The following is a 23,437-nucleotide window of genomic DNA, read 5'->3' on the forward strand; positions in this document are numbered from 1 at the left end:
AAAGACCTTGAGAAGGAGAATGCATTTTCTTGACCTCTTATGAAGAATAGGAAGAATGTTTGTTGATGTCATTATCTCTTTATGACTCAGTCTTTTTTTTTTTTTTCATAGTCGTCTTATGAGCATAGTGTCAGCACTTTTTCCGAAAGGTTCACGTAGTGTGGTTCCTCGTGATACACCTCTCAATATATTTGTGAAGATTATCCAGTTCATTGCTCAGGTAAGTGCCTTACCTCACAATAACTGAAGTAATTTGGAGTTTTAAAATTTGTTACACATCTAAAAGCGTGATAACAGAACTCAAGGGGACCCACAGGTGGAGCACTTAATTTAGGAAGGGTCAAGAAGTATTTCTCAGTCGTACTGTTGCTCCATTGACTAATTACTTCCTGAGTATCTCCAAAGGTTTTTGGCAAATTGTTTTCTCATGCATTCATCTAGTTTCTTAGGTACAGATACTAGCATCCACAGTAGCTAGTTGAACCCAAAGGGAGCTTTGAAGGAATATAGATGGTTCACAGAATCGAATCACTGGTAGGACTATGAATGACTAAGAGGAAATTGCAGAATTGGGCTATCGAGGTAGCTGTGGCCTTTGCCACAGACAAAAAGCTGCCAAATTGGAAGTCATCACAGTTCTTTCAGAATCCTGCTGCTGCCATGGTCCCCACTAGTAGAGGATTCCTTCCTTCCTGTCCTCTTCCTCTTCCTCCTATACGTCAGTTCCCAAAGAGCATACCAGTTGGTAGGGTCTAAATCACATCCTAAAGCCCACTGCTCTGAGGCATTCTGAGAAATACAATTTTAGCTTTCTAGTCTCTGCTAGTAAAGGAAGGTTTATTAGAAGGGGATTAAACAGGTGCTGAGCAAGCAGATCCAGGGTTTTGGTCACATTCCCTTTGGGGACATCAGCCCTGGAAGAAGCATAGGTAAGGTTACTTCATCAGCTAAGGAAAATGCTTTGATTCCAGAATATTCATTGTGGTCTCTTTGAACTAAAACTGTGACAATTTAGATGATCTGTAATGTTATTTTTAACAGTAAAGAAATAAGGAATATTTAAACAAAATGAATACATTTCTATTTACGGCAGCCCAGAACTAATGATAATTGGATGGATATAAATGTGTCGGTAAGGTGAATGAAAGCAAACTGTGCTTTAGATCTAGTGTTTAGTGGGGTGCCTGGGTGGCTCAGTCGCTTGATCATGTGACTCTTGATTTCAGCTCAGGTCATGATCTCACAGTTTGTGAGTTCGAGCCCCATGTTGGGGGCTGAGCTGACAGCGTGCTTGGGATTCTCTCCCTCCACCTCTCTCTCTGTCCCTCCTCCACTTTCTCTCTCTCTCTCTCTCTCTCTCTCTCTCTCTCAAAATCTCAAAATCTCAAAATAAATAAATAAACATTAAAAAAGAAAAAGATCTAGTATTTACAAAACTTTTACCATTGGCTCACATCTCTTTCCTTTCTCTTGCCCCCGGACCTTGTCCGCCCCCTTGGATTAATCACCTTACACCAACACTCCATGAAAACTATGTAACTCCTCTCAGACATCAGCTAATCTTGCTGATCTTCTTTTTCCTTGGAGATTTCCTTCCTGGAGACCTATTCTTACCGTCCCTGTGTGAACTCACCACTCGCTAGGCCTGCCGCATGCCTGTTGTTTCGGGACTCCCTTTTGCCATCATTCTGGGAATTTCTTCACTTAGATTTTTGAATACGATTTTGCTAAATGAATGTTTAAGATGTTTATCCTGTTTGTTGGGGCATTAAATCATTTGATAAATAATATATTTATAGTCATTTTTTTTTAAATCTTAATTCATACGTATTTTTCTTTTGTCCACCTAGATCTTACGGATACAAACCTGGTGCCATTATATGTATGATTCTTAACATGATACCCAACATATAGTAGTAGAAAGTTATAAAGATGTCTTGATTGCTATTTTTTTCTAGGAACGTTTGGATTTTGCAATGAAAGAAATAATATTTGATCTTCTCAGTGTTGGAAAATCTACTAAAACTTTCACCATTAATCCAGAGGTAAAAAAAATTATTATCCTATCTCAAAATCTTTTTATTTAAACTTTTTTTTAGAGCAGTTTCTGGAATCAGAACTCTCAAGCTCAAATCTCTAGTTAGAAGCTTTACTTATAATTACTAGTGTGATGATCTAGGACCAATTATTTCACCTTTCTGATAGCCAACTCAATTTTAGCAGTAGTTTCAAGTAGGGTGAAAAATTATCAAGGGAGGATGTTTTCCAGATGAGTCAGCGTAGCTGACTTCTAAGGTTGTGACATGAGCTCAGGTTTCATTTATTAATATCAGTGTCAGATTTTTAAAAATAAATATCATTTACTTTACATTTATTGAGCACCAAAAATGTGTCAGGCACTGTTGTAGGTGTTACAGATAACATGGGCAAAAATCCTTTTCCCCAGAGGGAGATTGATAAAAATAAAAAGGCAAAAGAATTAAATATTAAATATTTCCTACTTCTGTGGCCCTGTTATTCACTTAGTAAACCCTAACTCACTCATTAGACATTACATTTTTAGATTGTTCAAAAGATTTTGCAAGTAACATTGGAGAATATAAAAAGGTTATCTCTTTATTTCTTTAAAATTACTGTGCTGGTCCTTCTCATAATCAAATCCTAAAACATACATTTATGTAGTTAACAAAGAAGTTGGAAAGTTGTTGAAGCTTTTCGTTTGTAGGATTTTTAAGATACATGAATAATTATTTCTAGGTATATACAGTGAGCAGAAATGAGAAATGAGTGTTTTTATAGATGATATACTGAATGTGGTTTCCAGCGTCAAAATCATGTAATGAGATTTTCTTGAACATCCATTTTCAAAAACGTCTTCTCCCATTGAATAAATTTATTTCTGAATATAATTTTTTCCCTCACTGAAGCTCTTACGCTAGGAGTAAAAGACTGGGAGTTCTGTGTTTTGTTGTTGTTTTCCATGGGCTTACTCTGTTAGTATTATCGTCAGTCTCCATTTTCTCTTCAGAATCTTTTTAAGCTTGCGAGAGCTAGTTTAGTTAAAGCCAGAAAAAAAATTATCCATTAATCCATTTAATCAAGCACAAGCAAATTGCAGCACACCAAAAGAATGAGTACGTGCGGGTCCTTCTGTGAAACCCAGTACATTATGGAGCTTTCCCACTTCTTCAAGATGTTTTCTGTGACTATGTGACATGACCATGTGATGTTTAGACTGAGGGAGGGCACCAGTACTATGTTGTATATAAAGATGAGGAAAGCTTAAAATCTTAATCTTATTTAGATTAAAAAAAAAAACATAAATAAAAGTTTTATTGCCTTCCTGTATTCCAGCGAGCTATCTTGCACATCCATGGGGATGCACACACCTACCTTAGAGACCACTGGCGTAGGTCAGAAAAAATGGCAGCTTGGGCGGAGACAGTGGTGGTGCAGATGGAGAGAAGAGTGCCAACTGAGAAAAGGAACATTGAGAAGGGAGCTTGTTTGAGGGGAAAGTACATTTGGCTTGAATGAGTCAAACCTGAGACATCTTTTTGACATCCAGGTAGAGATGTCAAGTGGGTCTGAGGGTCCGAGTTCAGAGAAATGAGGCTTAAAATTGACAGGTGATGTGGTGTGGGTGCTAACTGAAGCCATGTAGATACATGAAGTTGCTTTGGGAGAGGAAACATGAGGAGAGGAGACGGTAGCCGAAGACCTCGTCTTGAAGCAGTCTAACATTGGCCCTGTGGCTAAAGGAGGCCAAACCTGAAGTGCCAGCAGAGATGACTCAGCCAGCCATGGCACAGATGAATCAGAGGAAGGAAGTGTTTCAGGAAGAGAAGGAATAGTTGACAGTCCTGTGCTGCTGAAAAGTCAAACAGGCTGCAGGCAAACTGACCACTCTTTTGAGCAGAATGGTCACTGATAAGTGAGAGTTGCCTCAGGAAAACATGATGGGGGGGGGGGGGGGAGGACTTGCTTCATTAAGATGAGCATAGCTAACAGCAGGTAACAGAATGTCCCCGGTGGAAAGGAAATGTTGAAGACACAAGCAAGAGAAGGGGTCATTGGTGGTGTACCATTCCCATTCCCGGGAAAGCAAGAGCAAATGGAATTCTAACAACCAGGAAGCCCAGTGCCCCCTAAGACTGTCATAAGATCAAAGGAGAGGGAGAAGAGGTGTTAGTTACCGTAGTGAGAGACTGAGGACAGTTGATGGTTTTTTCTTTCTGTGAAGTAGGAGATCTGCCATCCGCCTAGAGAGGGGAGGGGATGGTAGGAGGGTAGGACTGCTGAGGAAGGAAGGCAGGAAGGAAGGAAGGCAGGAAGAGGTTGAAATAAGCTTTATAGAGAATAGGAGAGCCAGTTGACCTCAAGTGAAGGGACGGCATTTGGGAATTTGATAGTAAAACAAATTGTGATGCCTCAACTAGTTAAACAATGCTGGGCAGAAAGGTTGGTTGTCCTCCCGGGCCTTCCTGCCCGCCCCCCACCAGGGTTAATTGACAAGGTGTTTTTAACAAGAAAAAAGGATATTTTCTGACCTTCTGATTTCATTCTGAAACTTTTTTTTCCTGAAGAGAATGAACATAGGCCTGAGAGTCTTCCTTGTAATAGCAGACAGTTTGCAGCAGAAGGACGGAGAGCCACCGATGCCAACAACAGGGGTCATCCTTCCCTCAGGAAACACTCTCCGTGTAAAGAAAATTTTTCTCAATAAAACGTTGACGGACGAGGAAGCAAAAGTCATAGGTTGGTGTTAACTCAGCCAGACAATTTGCTTTGTGATACAATTTAATATTCCTTTGGAAACATTTATGATCAAATCTAAAATGAATATATTTGTCTAGTGTGGTCATTCCAGTAGAGAGTGATAGAAAAATGAATATGGGGTTTGATAATACCTCTGAGTTTTCATGTGAAGAGTCTTCCAGTTTGGTCTTTATTTTCTTACATGATACTGTTCACTGCCTTCTGTACTTCCTTCAAAGTAATTTTAGTTCTGTGCTTAAGTTTTATATATTCTGTCCAGTACACTAACGATGATCGTTAGGGAGAAGAGTGTATCCCAGTTGAAATTCCTTTCCTTGGTGACACCAATAAGCTGATGCCATTTAAAGATAGACTTTTATTTCTTATGGGAAGTAAGTATGACTGTTCTTTATCTAATTTCTGACATTTTGTAACCGTGACGTTTTTTCTCTAGGAATGTCAGTGTACTATCCTCAAGTGAGAAAAGCATTAGATAGCATTCTCAGACATTTGGACAAAGAAGTTGGGAGACCAATGTGTATGACTAGCGTGCAGATGTCCAATAAGGAGCCTGAAGATATGATTACGTACGTAGGAAGCTCTTTCCCTTTGTTGCCATTTCAGTTTTCATAAAAGGGCACACGTGATTGATTCTTGCTTGCTCCCTTCCTCTCTCCTTTGCAGCTGTCCCATATTGCTCCCTGCTGCGGGTGTTGATATAGCAAATCCTTCCGCCTGCTCAGTTGTATTCTTCAAAGTGCTATCAAACTAGCATAAGTGGCAGAAGTCATCCTGGATCTGTTTAGCTGTCAGTGACGAGGCCCTATACTCATTCCATGACCGACAGATAAATCCGACTTACCCTTGATATGTGTGGATGTAGTTGTCTTATTAAGTCAAACACCTACTCTTATTTCCAGAACCCCAATAAACAAAAAAAGAAAACGTGAAAATCTCCTGGTGACAAAAGGTACAGAGGGGAATAACGGGAGTAGTGTTTTCAAGACAGGGCCTCAGGCCCCTGGGTCACCAGGCTTGTCGCTGCTTGCCGTCCGGCATCTTTTTTCCTTGATGTTAGGGACTTTCTCCTCGGGAGGATGTATTGATTATATGGCAGTAACTTGTTTTATTTGCTAGTCAGTATCCACATATCCTGTAATAAGGCAGGACATTTTTTTTTCGATATTAATGTCCGCATCGCAGGTTTTAGAACACCAAACTGGATATTTGATCTCTCAATTTAACTAATATACAGTTATTGTATACTAGCGTCTTCTAATGTCTCCGAGAACTTCTCCAGTGTTGACATTTTTTTTCCCCCTCTGCATCACTTCCTCTGGAAAATCTACATCACAACCACTTCCTTACTGTGTGAATGAGTCTGCCCTCCCTGGGCTCCTCTGGCTGTGTGCATGGAGTCTGCTAACATTCCCTGCCGGCTCTTTCCTCTGTACCTCCTGTAAAGTTTCATTCGAATTTCACTCACAGGGGTATCACTTTTCCTTTCTATGCTGCACTTTAGTCTTTATTGGCTAGTTTCTTCCCTTGATTATCCATGTTTGCAAAGTATCACCTGAGTTTTATCGCTGGAGACCAGGAGGCAACATAGTTACACTTTGCTGTCTGTGTGAACAAGTAACAAATGTGCAGTGACCAATCACAACAGACTTGGGAAAAGTGACATGATTGGGGTGCCTGGCTGGCTCAGGTGGAAGAGCAAACGATTCTTGGTCTCGGGGTCTTGAGTTCGAGCCCCATGCTGGGTGTAGAGATTACTTTAATAAATAAAACTTAAAAAAAAAAAAAGTGACACAATTAGGGATTATGATGCACATCTGTTTATTTACATAGTGATTTGCAGGGAAACTGGTATTATTTAATCAACTCATTGTAACTGAAATTCATGCATATTGGAACCATCTGAAGAGAACACTGACTATATAAAATCTCTAAGAGTAGGTAGCAAGTCTTTTGCCACTATAAAGAATACTGACCCCAGTACGTTAAACGTCCAAATTCGTTTCTACATGAGAATTTTTTAGCCCACCTTAAGAACAATTTGGATAAAATAAACTAAGATCCTCATCTTGAAATATAGACCAAAATAAAAACAAAAACCAGGGTGTTAAGAGATTAGATATTTAAAGTAAAAATTAAAAAATCATTGAATAACTAGAAGAAAATATAGTAGAAATAAATTGTATCAAGCCTCTGGAGGAGCCAAGATTTTCAAAATTGACATTAATTCTGTAAACATTTTAATATGTGTATTTGTGTGTGTGTGTGTGTGTGTGTATTCTGAAAATAAAATGAAAAGAACAGACAATACCAACAATAGAATATGAGAATGTCTTTTTTAAGACCCTCATTAATGTATAATAATAAATGAAAAAAATTATTTTTGTTGGGGCACCTGGGTGGCTCAGTTGGTTAAATGTCTGACTCGATTTCGGCTCAGATCATGATCTCCTGGTTGTGAAGCAGAGCCCCACCCTGGGCTCCACGCTGAGTGCAGAGCTTGCCAAGATTCTCTCTCCCTCTTCCTCTGCCCCTTCCCTGCTTGCTCTCTCTCTCTCTCTCTCTCTCAAAAAAAATTTTTTTAATTAATTTTATAGGTTCCTAAAATAACCAATACTTGGTTATTTAATAATCTCATTGTTACTTATTATGACTTAGTAATTAAATAGTCTTTATTCGGGTGCCTGGGTGGCTCAGTTGGTTGAGCATCTGACTTCGGCTCGGGTCATGATCTCGTGTCTGTGGGTTCAAGCCCCGCGTCGGGCTGTGTGCTGACAGCTCAGAGCCTGGAGCCTGCTTCAGATTCTGTGTCTCCCTGTCTCTCTGCCCCTCCCCTGCTCATGCTCTCTCTCTCTCTCTGTCAAAAATAAATAAAACATTAAAAAAATTTTAAATATTCTTTATTCAAGGTTAGATATTAATTTAATTTAATTTAAAATAATTGTATTCCACATAATTTACTTAAATAGTTTATTATTTAAACATAATCATTTCTGTAGTTTTCTAATTATTGAAAATCTTTTTGCTTGCTAGCTATATTTTCTTTCCTGTTATTTCTTTATTCTTTTGTCTATTTATAAACTGATAATTATTTGCTGGGTTTGTATGAATTCTTTTTTATAGTAAATACATTAAACTTTTTTAGGGGGAGGGGACTCCTACTTTCTGTAATTATTTTTCCAAGTTTGCTTTCATTGCCTAACATATGTAATAAGCGTATTAAATCCTGTTGTATATTTTTCAGAGGGGAAAGAAAACCCAAAATTGATTTGTTTAGGACTTGTGTTGCTGCTATTCCAAGGCTGATTCCTGATGGTATGAGCAGAACTGACCTCATTGAATTGTTAGCAAGGTAACTGAGAATCACTCTTTGCTATGTTAATTTTTACCTCTTTCAATCCCTTTAAACTTCGAATACACTCCTGTTACTGTTGTCACTAACAGAGTAATAAGGACACGTTCAGTACTTTACTTGATCCACTTTCTAAACTTGCATTGTGTCTTTTGTGTTTTGTGAACACATTCTCCCCACTCATTTTTAACTTTTAAAGTTCTTTTGGATTCCTCTCTACAAATCCTACTTTTCGATTTCCTGTCTTTCCTTCTAGTGTGTTTCTTAGGATTTCGATAACATGTTATTCCTGAATAGATGTGTGGTGATGCCCATCAGGCAGTTAACTGCCATGTTAACTCTTGAAGCCATTTCTATAGCTCGTTTTCACTTATTTTTCCTATTGTGGAGCCCGCAGGGTTCAAGTTTTTGCTTCTGTTTCCTCTGTTGGGTTTGTCATAGTTTTATAGAGTAAGAAATAACATGACAACCAAATGTAAATACTTGCTTCCAAAGTTGAGGGGAAGGCTTGTTGGAAGCTGCTTTGTCGATGTACGTAGGGATTCCGTAGGTAAAGGGTCAGCAAGCTGCTTCTGTAAGGATGACATAGTGACTATTTTAGGATTTGCAGGTCATATGGTCAGCATCACAGCTGCTCCTCTCTGCAGTGCAGGGCAAAAACAGCCACGGACCTCATGGAAAGGAGGGGGTGTGACCGTGTTCCCATGGTGCCTCATACATTCTGGCCCTTGAGCCATGGTCTGCTTGCCCCCACTCTAAATGAAAAGCCAGGTGTAATGACTGTCACAGAGCAGTGATACTTGACTGTACTGAAAGATGTTTACTCCCTGCCAAGCACTTACCACAGACTTAAGTTAAATTCGCCGTGAACAGTTAATAGACTTCTCTAGCAACCCCTTTGACCTCCTCTGCGAAAACACCTAGCACCGCACGCAGCCATCACTATCCTGTCCTCAACATTTGCAGGTTGCCATCGAGATACAGAATGGCATTTGTCTCTATTCAAGATGACGAGGAGAGAAAAGGGGTTACTTGGAGATTTTACACCATGAGATAAATTCATCCCTTTGCACTCTCTTAATTTTTTGCTGTGAATTGAAGAGTTGCAAAGTTCATGTCAGCATTAGGGAAGGAAAAGAGGTGTAATGATTTGTAATGTTATTCTTGGGAAAACAGTAAACAGCTCTCACTCAGTTGCACTCTTTCTACTCGCCTGCACATTTGTGGCTTAATGGTCCCATATCCCCCCGCCAAAATGAAACTCCCTCTACAAGGGTCAGGGATGGAGGAGCCTGGTGAAGGGAGCAAACGTGTGAACAGTAAATGACAGCTTTGCAACTTGATTTACTTTGCATCCTTTCCCTGTGATATTAATTAACTAATTAGCTTACTTCAGCAGAAAGGAAGATTCTGCATTCTGCTCTTTTGTCCCCCATTCTGATCATTTTGAATTGCAATGTCTAAATCTTGTTTTTGTTTGGTTTTTAAAGCAAGTAAGCAAAACAAAGATTTGCATTTGTAGACCTGTATGCTATGTCTAAGGAAAGTTAATTCCTCTGCCTTAAATTAGCCAGGCCACCCTGTTGTTCTCTACACAGTGATCAACTTATGTGTATATAGCCTGAGTTACACAGATAGGTGTAAGATGCGCATGAAGGTTTAAGGGATGTTGAAATTACCTTTAAAGTCAGCATCGTGTAGACAGTCACTGTGCCTCCACAGTACCTCCCTTGGTGCCACTATCAGAGACAGAACGCTGGGCTAGAGATCCTTAATCTGATCCCCTGTGATGGCTCTGACGGGCTGCTCTCACTGCTGCCGCTTCGTGGGGCTAACTGCAAGTCTGTCTAGCTGTAGTAAGTTTTCTCTTCCGTCTCATTGCTGGTTGAAGCTTGGCTTAGTGAAGACCAGAACTGAGTTCAGCAGGGTGAAGACTGTGACCTCTCCTTCCACCTAAAGCCCACGGCTTTCCTCCTCTGTCCGTGAGGATGACTCCACCCTCGCGGCTTCCTAAGCATGTAGTTGTGGCACATGCTTAATATCACCTATTAACCTTACTCGTTCTAGCTGTTTCCAACACTGATGCATGTGTTTTGATGGTCAGTCGCTAAAGTAATCCTGTTCAGGCCCAAATCAGAAACTCCTGCTCACAGAGTATTACATATTGGTAGCTTCACTACTGGGGCCATCTTTTATGGTTTTCTTGTTGATCGTTCTCTTTATGTTCTGGTAAAACCCATTAGCTCATATTATGTTCATGTCCTCCGATTGTTTTGGTATCTCTAAAAGGTAATTTTATACAGCCTCTTCTCTAATTTGCTTAGATTTAAACTCCCTTTAGGGACTTCCGTGTTAGATCAACCTTTTTCCCCTCAGGTGCACTCCATTTATATTACTGCATATTTACTCTCATGCTCACCTTCAAGAATTATCTCCGTTAACTTGATTTCATCTGGGTTTATTCTATTTTCTTGTTCACAATCGGCCATCTTACAGTTTAACTGTAACCTCAGCAGCATGAAAAGGACAGAGACAAATCGTGTTCTTTCCAGTGATAGTAAAGGACTACATAAATGTGAAATAATGCTTAGATATTATATGAGCAGATATAATTTTTGACTACAAGAAAACATACAGCATTTTAAGGATTAAAGAATTTTTAAAATGTAATTCTGATATGCTGATCTGTACTTTTTCAAGTGCATTTTCATTATGATCAAACTTTCCTGAAGTTTTTTAAAAACACCAATATTAATAGATTCATATGTGAATTTAAACACGAGAATAACCTAAGGGTGAATATACAAAAAAAAGGGAACATTGGTTCCCATCCTCCTACTTCTTACAAACCAGGGAAGAGGACATCTTTTTTTAAGTTCTTAGTTTTAGGTTTTAGATGATGAAACTACGTGGAAGGTTCTGAGGTTTGCTAATGGAATTTTGTTCTTGGTAGGCTCACAATTCATATGGATGAAGAACTACGTGCTCTGGCTTTCAATACCCTGCAGGCACTAATGCTTGATTTTCCAGATTGGCGGGAGGATGTTCTTTCAGGATTTGTTTATTTTATTGTTCGTGAAGTGACTGATGTCCATCCCACGCTTCTTGATAATGCTGTAAAGATGTTGGTACAATTAATAAATCAGTGGAAACAGGCAACCCAAATGCACAACAAAAACCAGGACTCCCAGGTACCAGAGTCTTTTGTTTTGTCCCTTTGTATGTGGTCAGTGGTAACTGACCAACAGTCATGTTAATAGCTATTGATTTCTTGCAAACTAAACATTTGATCGGTTTTGTTTGCTTTGGAAGTCTTATAATCCCTTAAACTAAACCTCCCTGCAGTTCAGATGTTAAATATAGTGTTCGTGTGTCCAACCTTTCCAACCCTCTTCCTTTCGTAACAGTTGGTTCTGAATGAACACAGAGAGTAGAGGCAATTCTAGCTTACGTTTAGGTTGTTTCCAGTATATTTAAAGCCGATATAACAATTTTGGGGAGTATTCCATTTGAGTTATTTGATTGTTTTACCCATGGCACTAGTCCCTGCTTCACATATGTGGTTTGTCTGCTCCTTTACCATGAAAGGTACTCAGCTTCTTGATTTATATAACATATTGCCCTAGAACCTTGGAATTTTAGAGCAGGATCATCTAAATCAATCTAGCTCGCAGCCTTCAGTGAGCATGGAGAGAAGCCCAAGAACCCCTATTTCCAACAAGCTCCTAGGTGATGCCATGCTGCTAGTCTACACTTTGAGTTCAATTTGTCCCAATTCAGTCCCTTCATTTTCCACATAGAAGTGTTAGGCCAAGAGTGATTAACAGTGTCAGCTCCAAGTTTACAAAGTAACCAGAGAATGCCGGAAGCTCCATACACAATTCATATTTAGACTGCCAGTTAAAAAGCTTTTTATCTCTGTGTACACTGTTACATTTTTTTTTTAATGTTTATTTTTGAGAGAGAAAGAGAGAGGATGAGCAGGGGAGGGTCAGAGAGAGGGTAACAGAGGATCCAAAGTGGGCTGTGCACTGACAGCAGCAAGCCCAATGTGGGGCCCAAGCTCATGAACCAAACCACGAGATCATCACCTGAGCTGAAGTTGAAAGCTCAACCGACTGAGCCACCCAGGTGCCCCTGCGGTGTTACATTTTTGTGAATTAAATATTATTTAAGTTACTTGAGCTGAGGCAGACCTATAGCTATAATGTATATAATTTGGTTTATTCTTTAATTAATGGTTACATTGGAATGTCTACACATACTCTTTTGTTTGATTTTTAACTTCTTTTTATTTTTCAAGCATGGTGTGGCTAATGGAGCTTCTCATCCCCCTCCTCTGGAAAGGAGCCCGTATTCCAACGTATTCCATGTGGTCGAAGGGTTTGCACTTGTCATTCTCTGTAGCAGTCGACCTGCCACTAGGAGATTAGCTGTCAGTGTCCTTAGAGAAATACGGGCTTTGTTTGCACTTTTGGAAATACCTAAGGTAAGATTTAGGTATATCATTTAATTATCTAATGAAAGTACATAAAAACTATTCTTTTGTTCATTCTGTTGCTACCATGCAGGCATAACTTAACTTATAACAAAGTAACAAAGGCTTTTTGACCTGGTCTAAACTAACCCGGCTGCCTTCAATTCCATTTGTAACAAATAGTGCTGATGTGCAGTTTTTTTATGTTTTCTTAGGTTTGGCTTTTCTTAATCATTCCTAAATATTTTTAGACATGTGCTCACTTTTTTATAGGGTGATGATGAATTAGCCATAGATGTGATGGACAGGCTGAGCCCATCCATTCTTGAGAGCTTCATACATCTCACTGGAGCTGATCAGGTAACTGTCATGATTTCATGCTATTCAGTCTTGCCTTGGAACTTTAGACATACATACATGCATATGTGAATTTCCTTTACAAATATAATGCATTGAAGAGTATTTTATGCCCAAGTTGTAATTAATTTGACTCATTAAGATGGAGAAAAACACTTTGTTAGCAAATGCATCTAAACTTTCTTAGCTGGGCTTGATTTTTTTTTTTTTTTTTTTTTTTTTTACGAAGGTCTTACATTAAGATTTCAAGATGGACATAAAAATAACCATCAAACTTTACTACTTGAAGTTTCTTTTTTGTTCCTGTTTGGAACACATGGACAAGGTTTCTGGGATTTGAGTGTAACACTTAGCTCTTATAATTCACAACTTAATGTATAACCAAGGGAGATAGTAATACAATTTTGTAAACCTAAGAGATCAATTATAAATCTTTTCAGTTTAAAGAATTCTGCTTTAGATTATTAACTACGATTTATGCCAACAAAAAGAATAATGAATGACTCTTCTCATGCCTAAAGCCATGCCTGGCTTATAATGGGTATTTTTGTAAATATCTGTTGAATGATAGAGTGAATTGGACCTCTGTTCAGTTTAAGACTTTGTTGTGTCTTTGTTGTTGTTTGAATGACACATAAGTTGCTCTGAAGGTAAATCTTTATCTCTTCAGTATAATAGCTTGGAATTATCATTGAACAAATATTTAAGAATATGTACCTCTGGAGAAGAGTCTGTTTTCCTGTCTCTTCTGCCTGTGCATATATAGGGCATGTCAGCATAAAGTTCATGGTCCATTTTTCAGTTTCCTCTTAGTTTTAGTATGCCCACGAAAGTTGATTATTCATATATGAATTATGTAAGTTGTGGTTCTTCACCTTTTTGGTTCATAGATCCTTTTGAGACTAATAAAACCTCTGGAATCTTTCTCCAGAAAAACCCATGTACACACGTACACACAAAAAAACTTTATATGCAATTTCAGGAATTCACTACTCCCTTAAACCTTTCTTGGACCTCATTATTACCTCTGTTCTAGAAACTACCAAGAGGCCACTTAGAGTTTAATGCAATCCATATGGCAAAACTCTGAAACTTACGGAAATGTGCGATAATCCTTTGCTGTTTTCTCTACGCAGACTACTTTGCTGTATTGCCCTAGCTCGATAGATTTACAGACATTAGCAGAATGGAACTCTTCTCCAATCAGCCACCAGTTTGATGTGATCAGCCCATCACACATATGGGTATTTGCACATGTGACCCAAGGCCAAGACCCATGGATTATAAGTCTCTCCAGTTTTTTAAAGCAAGAAAACCTTCCCAAACACTGCTGTACAGCTGTGAGCTATGCTTGGATGTTTGCATACACAAGACTTCAGTTATTGTCCCCACAGGTTGATATAAAGTAAGTTGTTTTCCTAGTGTAAATTTTAGAATGTGTAGACTGTCAGTTTTTATAAGTACGTATTTGAAAAGTTGTACAAGTTGGAAATTCCACAAGTAAATAACCTGCCATAACGGACTGATGTATAAGGGGGGGAGACGAAAGATGTAAAGGATGTAGTCTCATAATCCCTTCATCCTTTTCATGTAATTCAGTCTCACCAAATTGTTGGTTCACTTAATAGCACAGTGCTTGGTGCATAGTATGTGTCTGATGAATCTGTACTGAAGAATTAAGGAGCAGAGGATCTGGAGAAGAGTGTGGATCTGGATACAGATGAGCGTATAGAGGAAGGGTGCAAAGTGAAGAGACACCAAGCACAGTGACCTTACTTTTCCTGATGACATTATAAGGAAGTCATCTGCTGACAGGGATTAGTGATGATGGCTTTGGGGATAATGGCAAAGATTTGGAATAACTGATGATGTGATAGGGTGTTAAACAAGGTCATCATAAACTGCAGTTAATTTCTTCTTGCTCTTAAGTATAGTATTTTTGAACCTGAATTTGAGTTCCCGATTTCACTTTATCCAGTACGTTTTATCAGATCACATGGCATGAGGCCTCTCATCATAGAAGTTGCCCGTATAAACCCAACCCCTGGACGAACCGAACACCTTAGGGTCATTAAAGGCTCTCCAAACCTGGCTCTAGTCTGTACTTTCCCCTTACTTTCTGTCATTGCTGTCCATGTGTTCTTAGGTTAGAACCACACAAACTTCTCCAAGTTCACCGCATGTGACTACAGTTTCCACTATCTTGAGTTTTAGTTCACATGAACCTAGAATGCCTTTTGCCTTCTCTGTCTTCTGTATGTCGACATCTGCTGTATCTCGAATTCCACCTTATTTTTAAAGCCTTCTCTTACATCTCCCAACCCAGAGTAATCATTCCTTCTTTTGGATTTGAATATAGATATTTTTGGTTTTTCTATATGTGTATCCATGCTTATTATATATCTATGTAGATTCTCAGGTATTATGTAGCAAGTATTATTTATTTAGTGGAAGTTGACACTTGCCACCTTGCATAACATTAATGACCTTATCTTAGTCTCCCCTAATTACCATGTTTTAAATTAGAAGCTCCTCTCCTACTCCATTCTCTATCTCCTCTATCATTCTGCATCACAGTTGGCACTATCTGACGTTGTTTTATTCATTTCTGTATTGTATATCTTCCGCAGTATCCATGATGGTAGTGATTTTTTTTTTAAGTTTATTTTTACTTATTTTTGAGACAGAGAGAGAGAGAGAGAGAGAGAGTGAGAGCCAGGGAGGGGCAGAAAGAAGGGGAGAGAGAGAGTCCCAAGCAGGCTCCGTGCTGTCAGCACAGAACCTGATGCAAGGCTCAAACTCATGAATGGTGAGATCCTGAGCCAAGATAAAGACTTGGTCACTCAACCAACTGAGCCACCCAAGTGACCTGCTGGCAGTGATTTTTAACAGGGTTGTTTTATTTTGTTTTTACTGCTGCCACAATATTTTCTAAAACAGTAAAACACTGTTGATGAATTAATGAAGTGATATGTTTGCTTTGTTTATCTTAATATATAAATGTACTGAAGCTAAGGACTCTGTGTTAGTATTTTTCTGTTTTGTTTTCCTCTCATTCCTTAATCCCAATAGAATTTGGTGTTTGGAAAGGTTTATGGAATTGTTCCAACATATTTTATTGGTCTATTGTTTCAAGACAGAAATTTGACAGAATCCTTAAAAATGTGGATACTCTTGACACTGCAGTTCCATTTTTAGGAATTTACCCAAGAAAATAATTAAAATTTTATTATAATTAAGCATATATTCAAATGTATAGTGTTGTGTATTATAGGGAAAAATTTCTATTAGTTAAAATGCCCAATAATGAAAATTTAGACAATAAAACCTGATCTCTATAGTAATATAGCATACAGTCATCAATGATGTCGCACTGGGGCACCTGGGTGGCTCAGTCGGTTGAGTGTTCGACTTCGGCTCAGGTCATGATCTCGCGGTTTGTGAGTTCGAGCCCCGCGTTGGGCTCTGTGCTGACAGCTCAGAGCCTGGAGCCTGCTTTGGATTCTGTGTCTCCTTCTCTCTCTGCCTCTCCCCCACTTGTGCTCTGTCTGTATCAAAACTAAATAGATGTAAAAATAAATAAATAAATAAAAAATAAAAAAAATGATGTCCCAGTATAGTCTTTTAGTGGAAGATGTTTAAAACATGTTAAGTACATACAAGTACAAAACAAAAAACAGTATTGTTCAGTTTTTGTGAGTTAAAGAAGATATATTCAACGTGTTTGTATATGAATTGAAGATTTGTAAAAGAATATACTGTGCTTACTTGGATGTGGGATAAAGGGGATTTTCATTTTGTTTTCATGTGGTTTTTTTTTTTTTTTTTTCACATCGAGCATGTATAAGAAGTTATAAAATGTGGCCTGTTGAAATATTAACTTTGGTCACAAGAATAATAGATGATGTTAAAATGATGCTATGTTTTAATTTTCACTCAAATATGTTATTCATTTATATCTTACCACCATTCCACAGGGCTTTAGCAGCGGTGGTACTAAAACCGTATGTTAACCATCTCTCCTAAATTGATAGCATTTAGCTTTAGTTAAAGAAAACTTCAAAAAATGTCGTGTTGTTTGCATTCACCTGTTTCTCTTGCTGTTTTCCCCCTTAGCAGCCCCATCAATGCTAAGAAAGTGAACACTACCACAAGCAGTGACTCCTACGTCGGCCTGTGGAGAAACTATCTGCTCCTTTGCTGCAGTGCGGCGACATCCACGACCTCTTCAACATCTGCAGGTTCTGTGAGGTGTTCTCCTCCCGAGACGCTGGCGTCTACCCCCGATAGTGGCTATAGCATTGATTCCAAAGTAAGGCTTCCCAACCTGCCACTGAATTTGAATGGCACCATCAAATAATGGTTTTCAAGTGTCTTTTCCAGGACCATAAAGGCATTTGGTTGAAAAGTGTGTTGCTTGTACTAACGATGAAAATAGTGCAAGAAATCGCATGACTATCGATTCCTTACTGGGATCAATTTCATATGTATACACACGAACGCTGTTGTACTGATGGAGGGTCATGCTCACTGAATTCATCGTAGTGAATTTTTTAAAGGAATTTTCATCCCCACTTTTCCTTATTTATTTTCTATAGTTTTCACACTTCTCAGTATCCCAAATAAATCGTTTAAATAAATACCTTCGTCGAATTTCCCTAAATTATGTAGTGGTACCAATGATACTTGGTAATAACAGTTGTGTAGCCTTCATGCTGTGACACAAAATGTTGCGAGGTGGTCGGAGAAAATTTAGGAAACCTAAGACCTGAGAGTCTTTCTTTAACACCAGTGACTCTTGTAGAAGGAATTTTTTTTAATTGGTTTTTATGGATCAAAAGACATAGACTATCAGATGGAGGGAATCAGCCTAGTATCTGATGGTAAGTGTCTGTAAGAAATTAGGAGACCCACAGAGCCCAAATTCTTTTAATGAACTTGCAGCGAAACATTGGACAAGTCATTTAATGTTTTTAGATTATGTGCACCACAGGTGAATTTTGAAGCCCCGTTCACAGAAAAATTCCATCTTTCCATGGCCCTTGATGAAATGTTGATGAAATGTGGATGAAGTGCCAAATTATTTAATTGGAGGTACTGTCATTAACGGCTGCTATAAATACCTTTTTTTTTTTTTTCAGATTATCGGCATCCCATCCCCTTCATCCTTGTTTAAGCACATAGTTCCAATGATGCGCTCTGAGAGCATAGAGATCACAGAATCCCTTGTTCTAGGTCTTGGCAGGACCAACCCAGGAGCTTTTAGGTAACTATCTTCATATCTGTTCTCTATGCACTAAACCAGCTAATGTACTGTTGGAGAGAAGGCGTGATAGAGTACTTACTATCCGGACAGTTCATGTCAGTCCTGACATTTACCAGGTAACTAGCCATGTAACATTTAATGAGTCCTGTAATTTCTCTGATCCTTTGTTTCTTCATTTTGACTGAACAGATAAGAATTACCCAATATTCTTCACAGAATGACTGTGAAAATCACATATCTATTCTGTATAAATAGGTTCTAAAAATGATAAAATGCCATGTAAATTTTTAATACTTTTCTGCCTATTTACACAGTGATGTGATTATTTTACAGTTTTGGTCTATTGGCTAAAACTATCATTTTTCCTGTTCTTATTCAAGAGAATTAGGTTATTTTTTATTTATTTATTTTAATGTTTATTTATTTTTCAGAGAGCGAAAGAGAGAGAGTGAGAGGGAGGGAGGAAGGGGCAGAGAGCGAGGGAGACAGAATCTGAAGCAGGCTCCAGGCTCCGAGCTGTCAGCACAGAGCCCGATGTGGGGCTCGAACCCACGAACCACGAGATTATGACCTGAGCCAAAGTCGTACGCTCAACCAACTGAGCCACCCAGGCACCCCGAGAATTAGGTTATTTGTAAAAGAAATATTTATATACATATTTATGTCATCCTTGATATTTTTTATACTAATGAAAAAAATCCTTCATTTTTGCCTGAGATTCTGCGTGGTCCTTGCCTTGCCTGCTGGGCCTTGTAGTCATTCTTTTGAGATTGTCCTCCATTGATCTCAGGTGATGTTTGATGTTTCGTCTCTGAGATAACACATACAGCAGAGACTAGGTTAGCTAATTATTATGTGTCTGTATTTGTGGGGTGGCGTTCATCATAAATGAAGTCTTGGAAAATTATTTTGTGATAAGTAAATACATTATTGTGCTAATGGAAAAAATAGGATCCAAAGATGATCTCAGATTCTTAAAAAACAAATTTCATAAAGAGAAACAATCCTTAGGCAAAAACGGTAAATATCTGCAGTAGTTTCCATAGATGATGAAATTGTGGATGCATTGTGTTTTCTTATTATCCTTTTTTATTTTTCCAGTTATCCACAATGATCACATTTACAATTCAAAGCCATAATGTAAGCAAAGATAAAGTTATCATTTTCATGAAGTTCATACCCTTTAACTTATTAATGCTACTTATAAGAATTAATCCTAAGGAGATAATCAGAAATGAAGGCAAAGATATTCACTAAGGTAGTATTTATAACAACAAAAATTAGATAAAATTGGGGCACCTGGCCAGCTTAGTCAGTAGAGCATGCGACTCTTGATCTTATGATCCACGTTAGGTGTAGAGATTACTTAAAATCTTCAGGAGTGCCTGGGTAGCTTAGTCAGTTAAATGTCCGACGTGGGCTCAAGTCATGGTGTCACAGTTGGTGAGTTCAAGCCCCTCATCAGGCTCTGCATTAACACCAAAGAGCCTGCTTGGGATTCTCTGTCTCTGTCTCTGTCTCTCTCTCAAAAAAAAAAAAAAAAAAAAAAAAAAAATTTTGGGGACACCTGGGTGGCTCAGTCGGTTAAGCATCCAACTTCAGCTGAGGTCACGATCTCAGAGTTCATGGGTGTGAGCCCCACATTGGGCTCTGTGCTGACAGCTCAGAGCATGGAGCCTGTTTCAGATTCTATGTCTGTCTGCCTGTCTGTCTGTCTCTCTGCCTTTCCCCTGCTCAAGCTCTGTCTCTCTCAAAAGTAAATAAATATTTAAAAATAATAGTAATAAATAATTTAAAAAGCTTTAAAAAATTACATAAAATTTAATGAATCAGTGAGAAATGAAAGTGGTTAGGAAAATTGTGGTATCCTACTCTATAAAAGAATATTATGAATAAATTAATGGCATTTAAAAGTCATTATGCTATTAATGGGAAAAAGGATACCATCCCATGTATTATAGGGTTTCAACTATATGAAATGTGTGTGGGCTCAAAATGATGGAACAACAGTCTTAATGGTACTTACCTCTGTGAATTAGAGTAAGTGGCCTATCCCATTTTTTTCTGCTTTCCAAATACAGTGTGCATATGTTCTTTTGTAACCAAAACAAAACAATAAGGATTGTGTTGGAAACAGTAGAATTAGGGGGCACCTGGGTGGCTCAGTTGATTAAGCGTCCGACTTTGGCTCAGGTCATGATCTCGTGGTTCACGAGTTCGAGCCCCACGTCGGGCTCTGTGCTGACAGCTTGGAGCCTGGAGCCTGTTTCAGATTCTGTCTCCGTCTCTCTCTGCCCCTCCCCTGCTTGCACTCTGTGTGTGTCTCTCTCTCACTCTCAAAAATAAATAAACATTAAAAAAAGATTAAAACAGTAGAATTAGGGTTAACACTTGCATTTCACATCATTATATTAGTGTTTACATATTTGCACAACAGATTATACCCATTCAGCTATTAATTTAAAAATATATCACTTCCCTTCTAGGGAACTAATAGAGGAATTGCATCCCATAATTAAAGAAGCACTCGAAAGAAGGCCAGAGGTAAGTGTGTATTTTTCTACCATTAAATATTCATCAAGTACTTGTCTTCTATATTCTATGTCAAAATTAGACATAGAATTTTGTCAAAAGTTAGAAATTGAGAAGTAATTACATAAAAGATCGTCTAAAGTAGTTCTAAACACTTTTTTAATATACAAAACTCCCCCCCGCCCCAGGAGATCTTTATGCAGAAACTCATTACATAAAAGACATTAAATTGCTATAACTAGAGTGAGGGCAGTCAGGATCTAGATGGGTCAGCAAACTTCCTGTAAATGGCCAGATAGTAAATATTTTCACCTTTGCAGGTCCTACTGTCTCTGTTGCAACTGCTCAGTTTTGCTGCATAGACTACTAAACAAAGGGATGCAACTAGATTGCAATAAAATTTTATTTAGGCAGAAGTGGGCCAGATTTGGCCTGTGAGGTCCATATTTTGCCAACCCCAGGTTTACATTCCCAAATCTATAGGTTTGTGTTCTGTCCTGAGCAACTTTTAGAAACCGCAGGTCCAGTGGGACAGGCAGATATGCAAACCATAACTATAACAATGTGTTATTCACTCAAACGAAGTCATAGGTAAGAGGTTGTACAGACTGTAGAGAGGAAAAGCCTCTGGCTCTGCCTGTGAAGGAAAAGTAGGCAGGAAGCACCAATATTTGAGCTGAAGTTTGAAGCACATTCCTTGGTGGATAAGCAAGGGGAAGACATTCTAGGCAGAGAAATAGCATTTGCAAACTTTATGAAAGAATTTGAACACTGCAGATTCTTTTGCGTGATTACATTATGGAGAAAGTGATTGGTTATGCTGCAAAGCAAGGTAGGAATTATCTCATGACACACTCCTGGTCTCTGCTTTATTTAGTAGTCCAGTGGTTACCGTATGGCATAGGCATCCGAGAATTGCCTGGAGAGCTTCCTAAAAATTATAGATTCCTGGGCCTGTTGAATGAGAATCCCTGGAATGGAGCCCAGAAATCTTCTAAAAACCACTGTAGATGAGCCTGGTGTAGATGACTGAGAATCACTGCTCTTTATGTCACCAAGGAATTAAAACAGGAGAGGGAGATGGGGATAATAGCTACTCTTGGAAACTATAAGACAGCATCTGTACTTCTTTATTTCCTTTCTTTAATTTAGCCTGGTGGAGTAGTGATAGTATCCCCATTTAGTAATTGATTAGACTTTTGTTTCAGAATGATCATGTTGATTACAGTATAGCATGAAAGTTAAAGGATTACCAGAGGAAAATGGAAATGGAAGCAAAATTAAGTAGCAATATTTATACTTCAGAATTTCAGGGGAGAGAAGTCATCATAGCAAGTGAATAGATAGGTACAATGATGTGCCTTGAATGTAAGATTTATTTTGAGTGCTGTAGACTCAGTCTTTCTACAGGGATGAGATGAAAACAAGTCAGTTAAAACGTTGCAGAAATCCTCAAAAGCTGTTTAGAAACCATCCTGTTCAGTATGAATTGCTGTAAACTTTATAAAGAGCTAAACGAACTAGTAGTTGTAATGAACTGGTTATCAGCAAATTGGCCTGCTTATGCAAGCCAGGAATCTGGATTTTGTAGGTTTCTAGTTGCTCTGTACTGTGAAAATTACATCATGATGACATAATGAGCAATAGAAGAAAATGATGCAGCAAATCTGTCTCTTCCTACTACATGAGTTCCCACTGGAAGCAGAATCCAGTGGAGATATTATAGCAATTATAAGCTAGCCATTTGTCCTTTGGCTCTAATAAGATAAATTTATTCATACCATAATGATCAGATAAATTTTTTCTTTTGTATTTCGTTTTTGTGTCAAAATTAATTCGTGAGTGGAAAACTTTGGCACAAGCAAAATCTGTGGGGTTTCTTCATTCTCCTTTGTGTTATTTTTTTTTTATTTTCCCCACCCTTCTGTTACATTCGGGGGGACATCTTAGGGATTCTTTTGCTTTCAGTGAGAACAGTTGACTAACTGCTTCAGTTCTTCTGAAGTTGTCAGATTAACAAATAACCTAAAAGTAACTCTAACTGTGAGGTAACTATAGGATTTTATTTTCTCCCCCCACAAGGGGTATGGCCGCACAAACTGTCATGTGATTTTATTTGGCTCATTAATCAAACTATCTGCACATGTCTCTCTGATTCAGTGGCCACTAGACTGCTCAAAGTCGACATTACACAAACAAAATAATCGCAATGAGCCCTAAAACCCTAAGTTTGCTATCGACTTCCCGGAAGGACTTTTACTTAGTATCTTTCTATCTCTGGAACAGAATATGAAGCGTCGCAGGCGTCGAGATATTTTGCGAGTACAGCTGGTACGAATATTTGAACTGCTGGCAGATGCGGGTGTCATTAGTCACAGGTCAGTGTTGGATTTTGATTTGTAAAACTTTGATTAGGGAACATAATATTGTCTCTTATGAAATACATAAAAACAAAGCATGCTTGCAACAATAAAAACCTTCAACGCTGTGAGCATTATTTGCCAGTCCATCTAGTATTAGCCAGTGGCTAAAAAACATGTTGAAAAAAAATCTACGACTAGTACTAGATTGCTTCGGGAAAAAATTGGGTATGACATTCCTAGGATTTTGATATTTGTAGGAATCTAGTAACTCAGGCAAGAGGACAGTAGCCTTGTTTTGTGCCTAAGTTAACTTC

General features: G+C 38.4%; 1 protein-coding gene and 1 non-coding gene across 9 annotated transcripts in view; one reads left to right on the forward strand and one right to left on the reverse strand.

The window, feature by feature from the left end:
• Window positions 1-23,437, forward strand: part of FRYL (FRY like transcription coactivator) — a 307,431-nt gene that overhangs the window by 199,754 nt on the left and 84,240 nt on the right. For all 8 annotated transcript variants that reach the window (XR_007151586.1, XM_047856238.1, XM_047856241.1 and 5 more), the window contains 13 exons: window positions 112-220; window positions 1,959-2,045; window positions 4,587-4,758; window positions 5,213-5,345; window positions 8,021-8,128; window positions 11,082-11,319; window positions 12,432-12,617; window positions 12,879-12,965; window positions 14,099-14,367; window positions 17,079-17,274; window positions 18,104-18,228; window positions 20,715-20,772; window positions 23,047-23,138. Coding sequence is in view for 7 of the 8 variants with exons in the window: in XM_047856238.1 (XP_047712194.1) it covers window positions 112-220; window positions 1,959-2,045; window positions 4,587-4,758; window positions 5,213-5,345; window positions 8,021-8,128; window positions 11,082-11,319; window positions 12,432-12,617; window positions 12,879-12,965; window positions 14,099-14,367; window positions 17,079-17,274; window positions 18,104-18,228; window positions 20,715-20,772; window positions 23,047-23,138 (1,860 nt within the window). In the remaining variant the exon portion in view is untranslated. The remainder of the gene's footprint in view (window positions 1-111; window positions 221-1,958; window positions 2,046-4,586; window positions 4,759-5,212; window positions 5,346-8,020; window positions 8,129-11,081; window positions 11,320-12,431; window positions 12,618-12,878; window positions 12,966-14,098; window positions 14,368-17,078; window positions 17,275-18,103; window positions 18,229-20,714; window positions 20,773-23,046; window positions 23,139-23,437) is intronic.
• Window positions 18,757-18,841, reverse strand: TRNAQ-UUG (transfer RNA glutamine (anticodon UUG)). The gene is given in 2 exon segments: window positions 18,757-18,791; window positions 18,805-18,841. It is a non-coding gene; the product is annotated as a tRNA-Gln (tRNA).

Source organism: Prionailurus viverrinus, chromosome B1 (assembly GCF_022837055.1).
Source record: "Prionailurus viverrinus isolate Anna chromosome B1, UM_Priviv_1.0, whole genome shotgun sequence".
Lineage (NCBI taxonomy): Eukaryota > Metazoa > Chordata > Mammalia > Carnivora > Felidae > Prionailurus > Prionailurus viverrinus.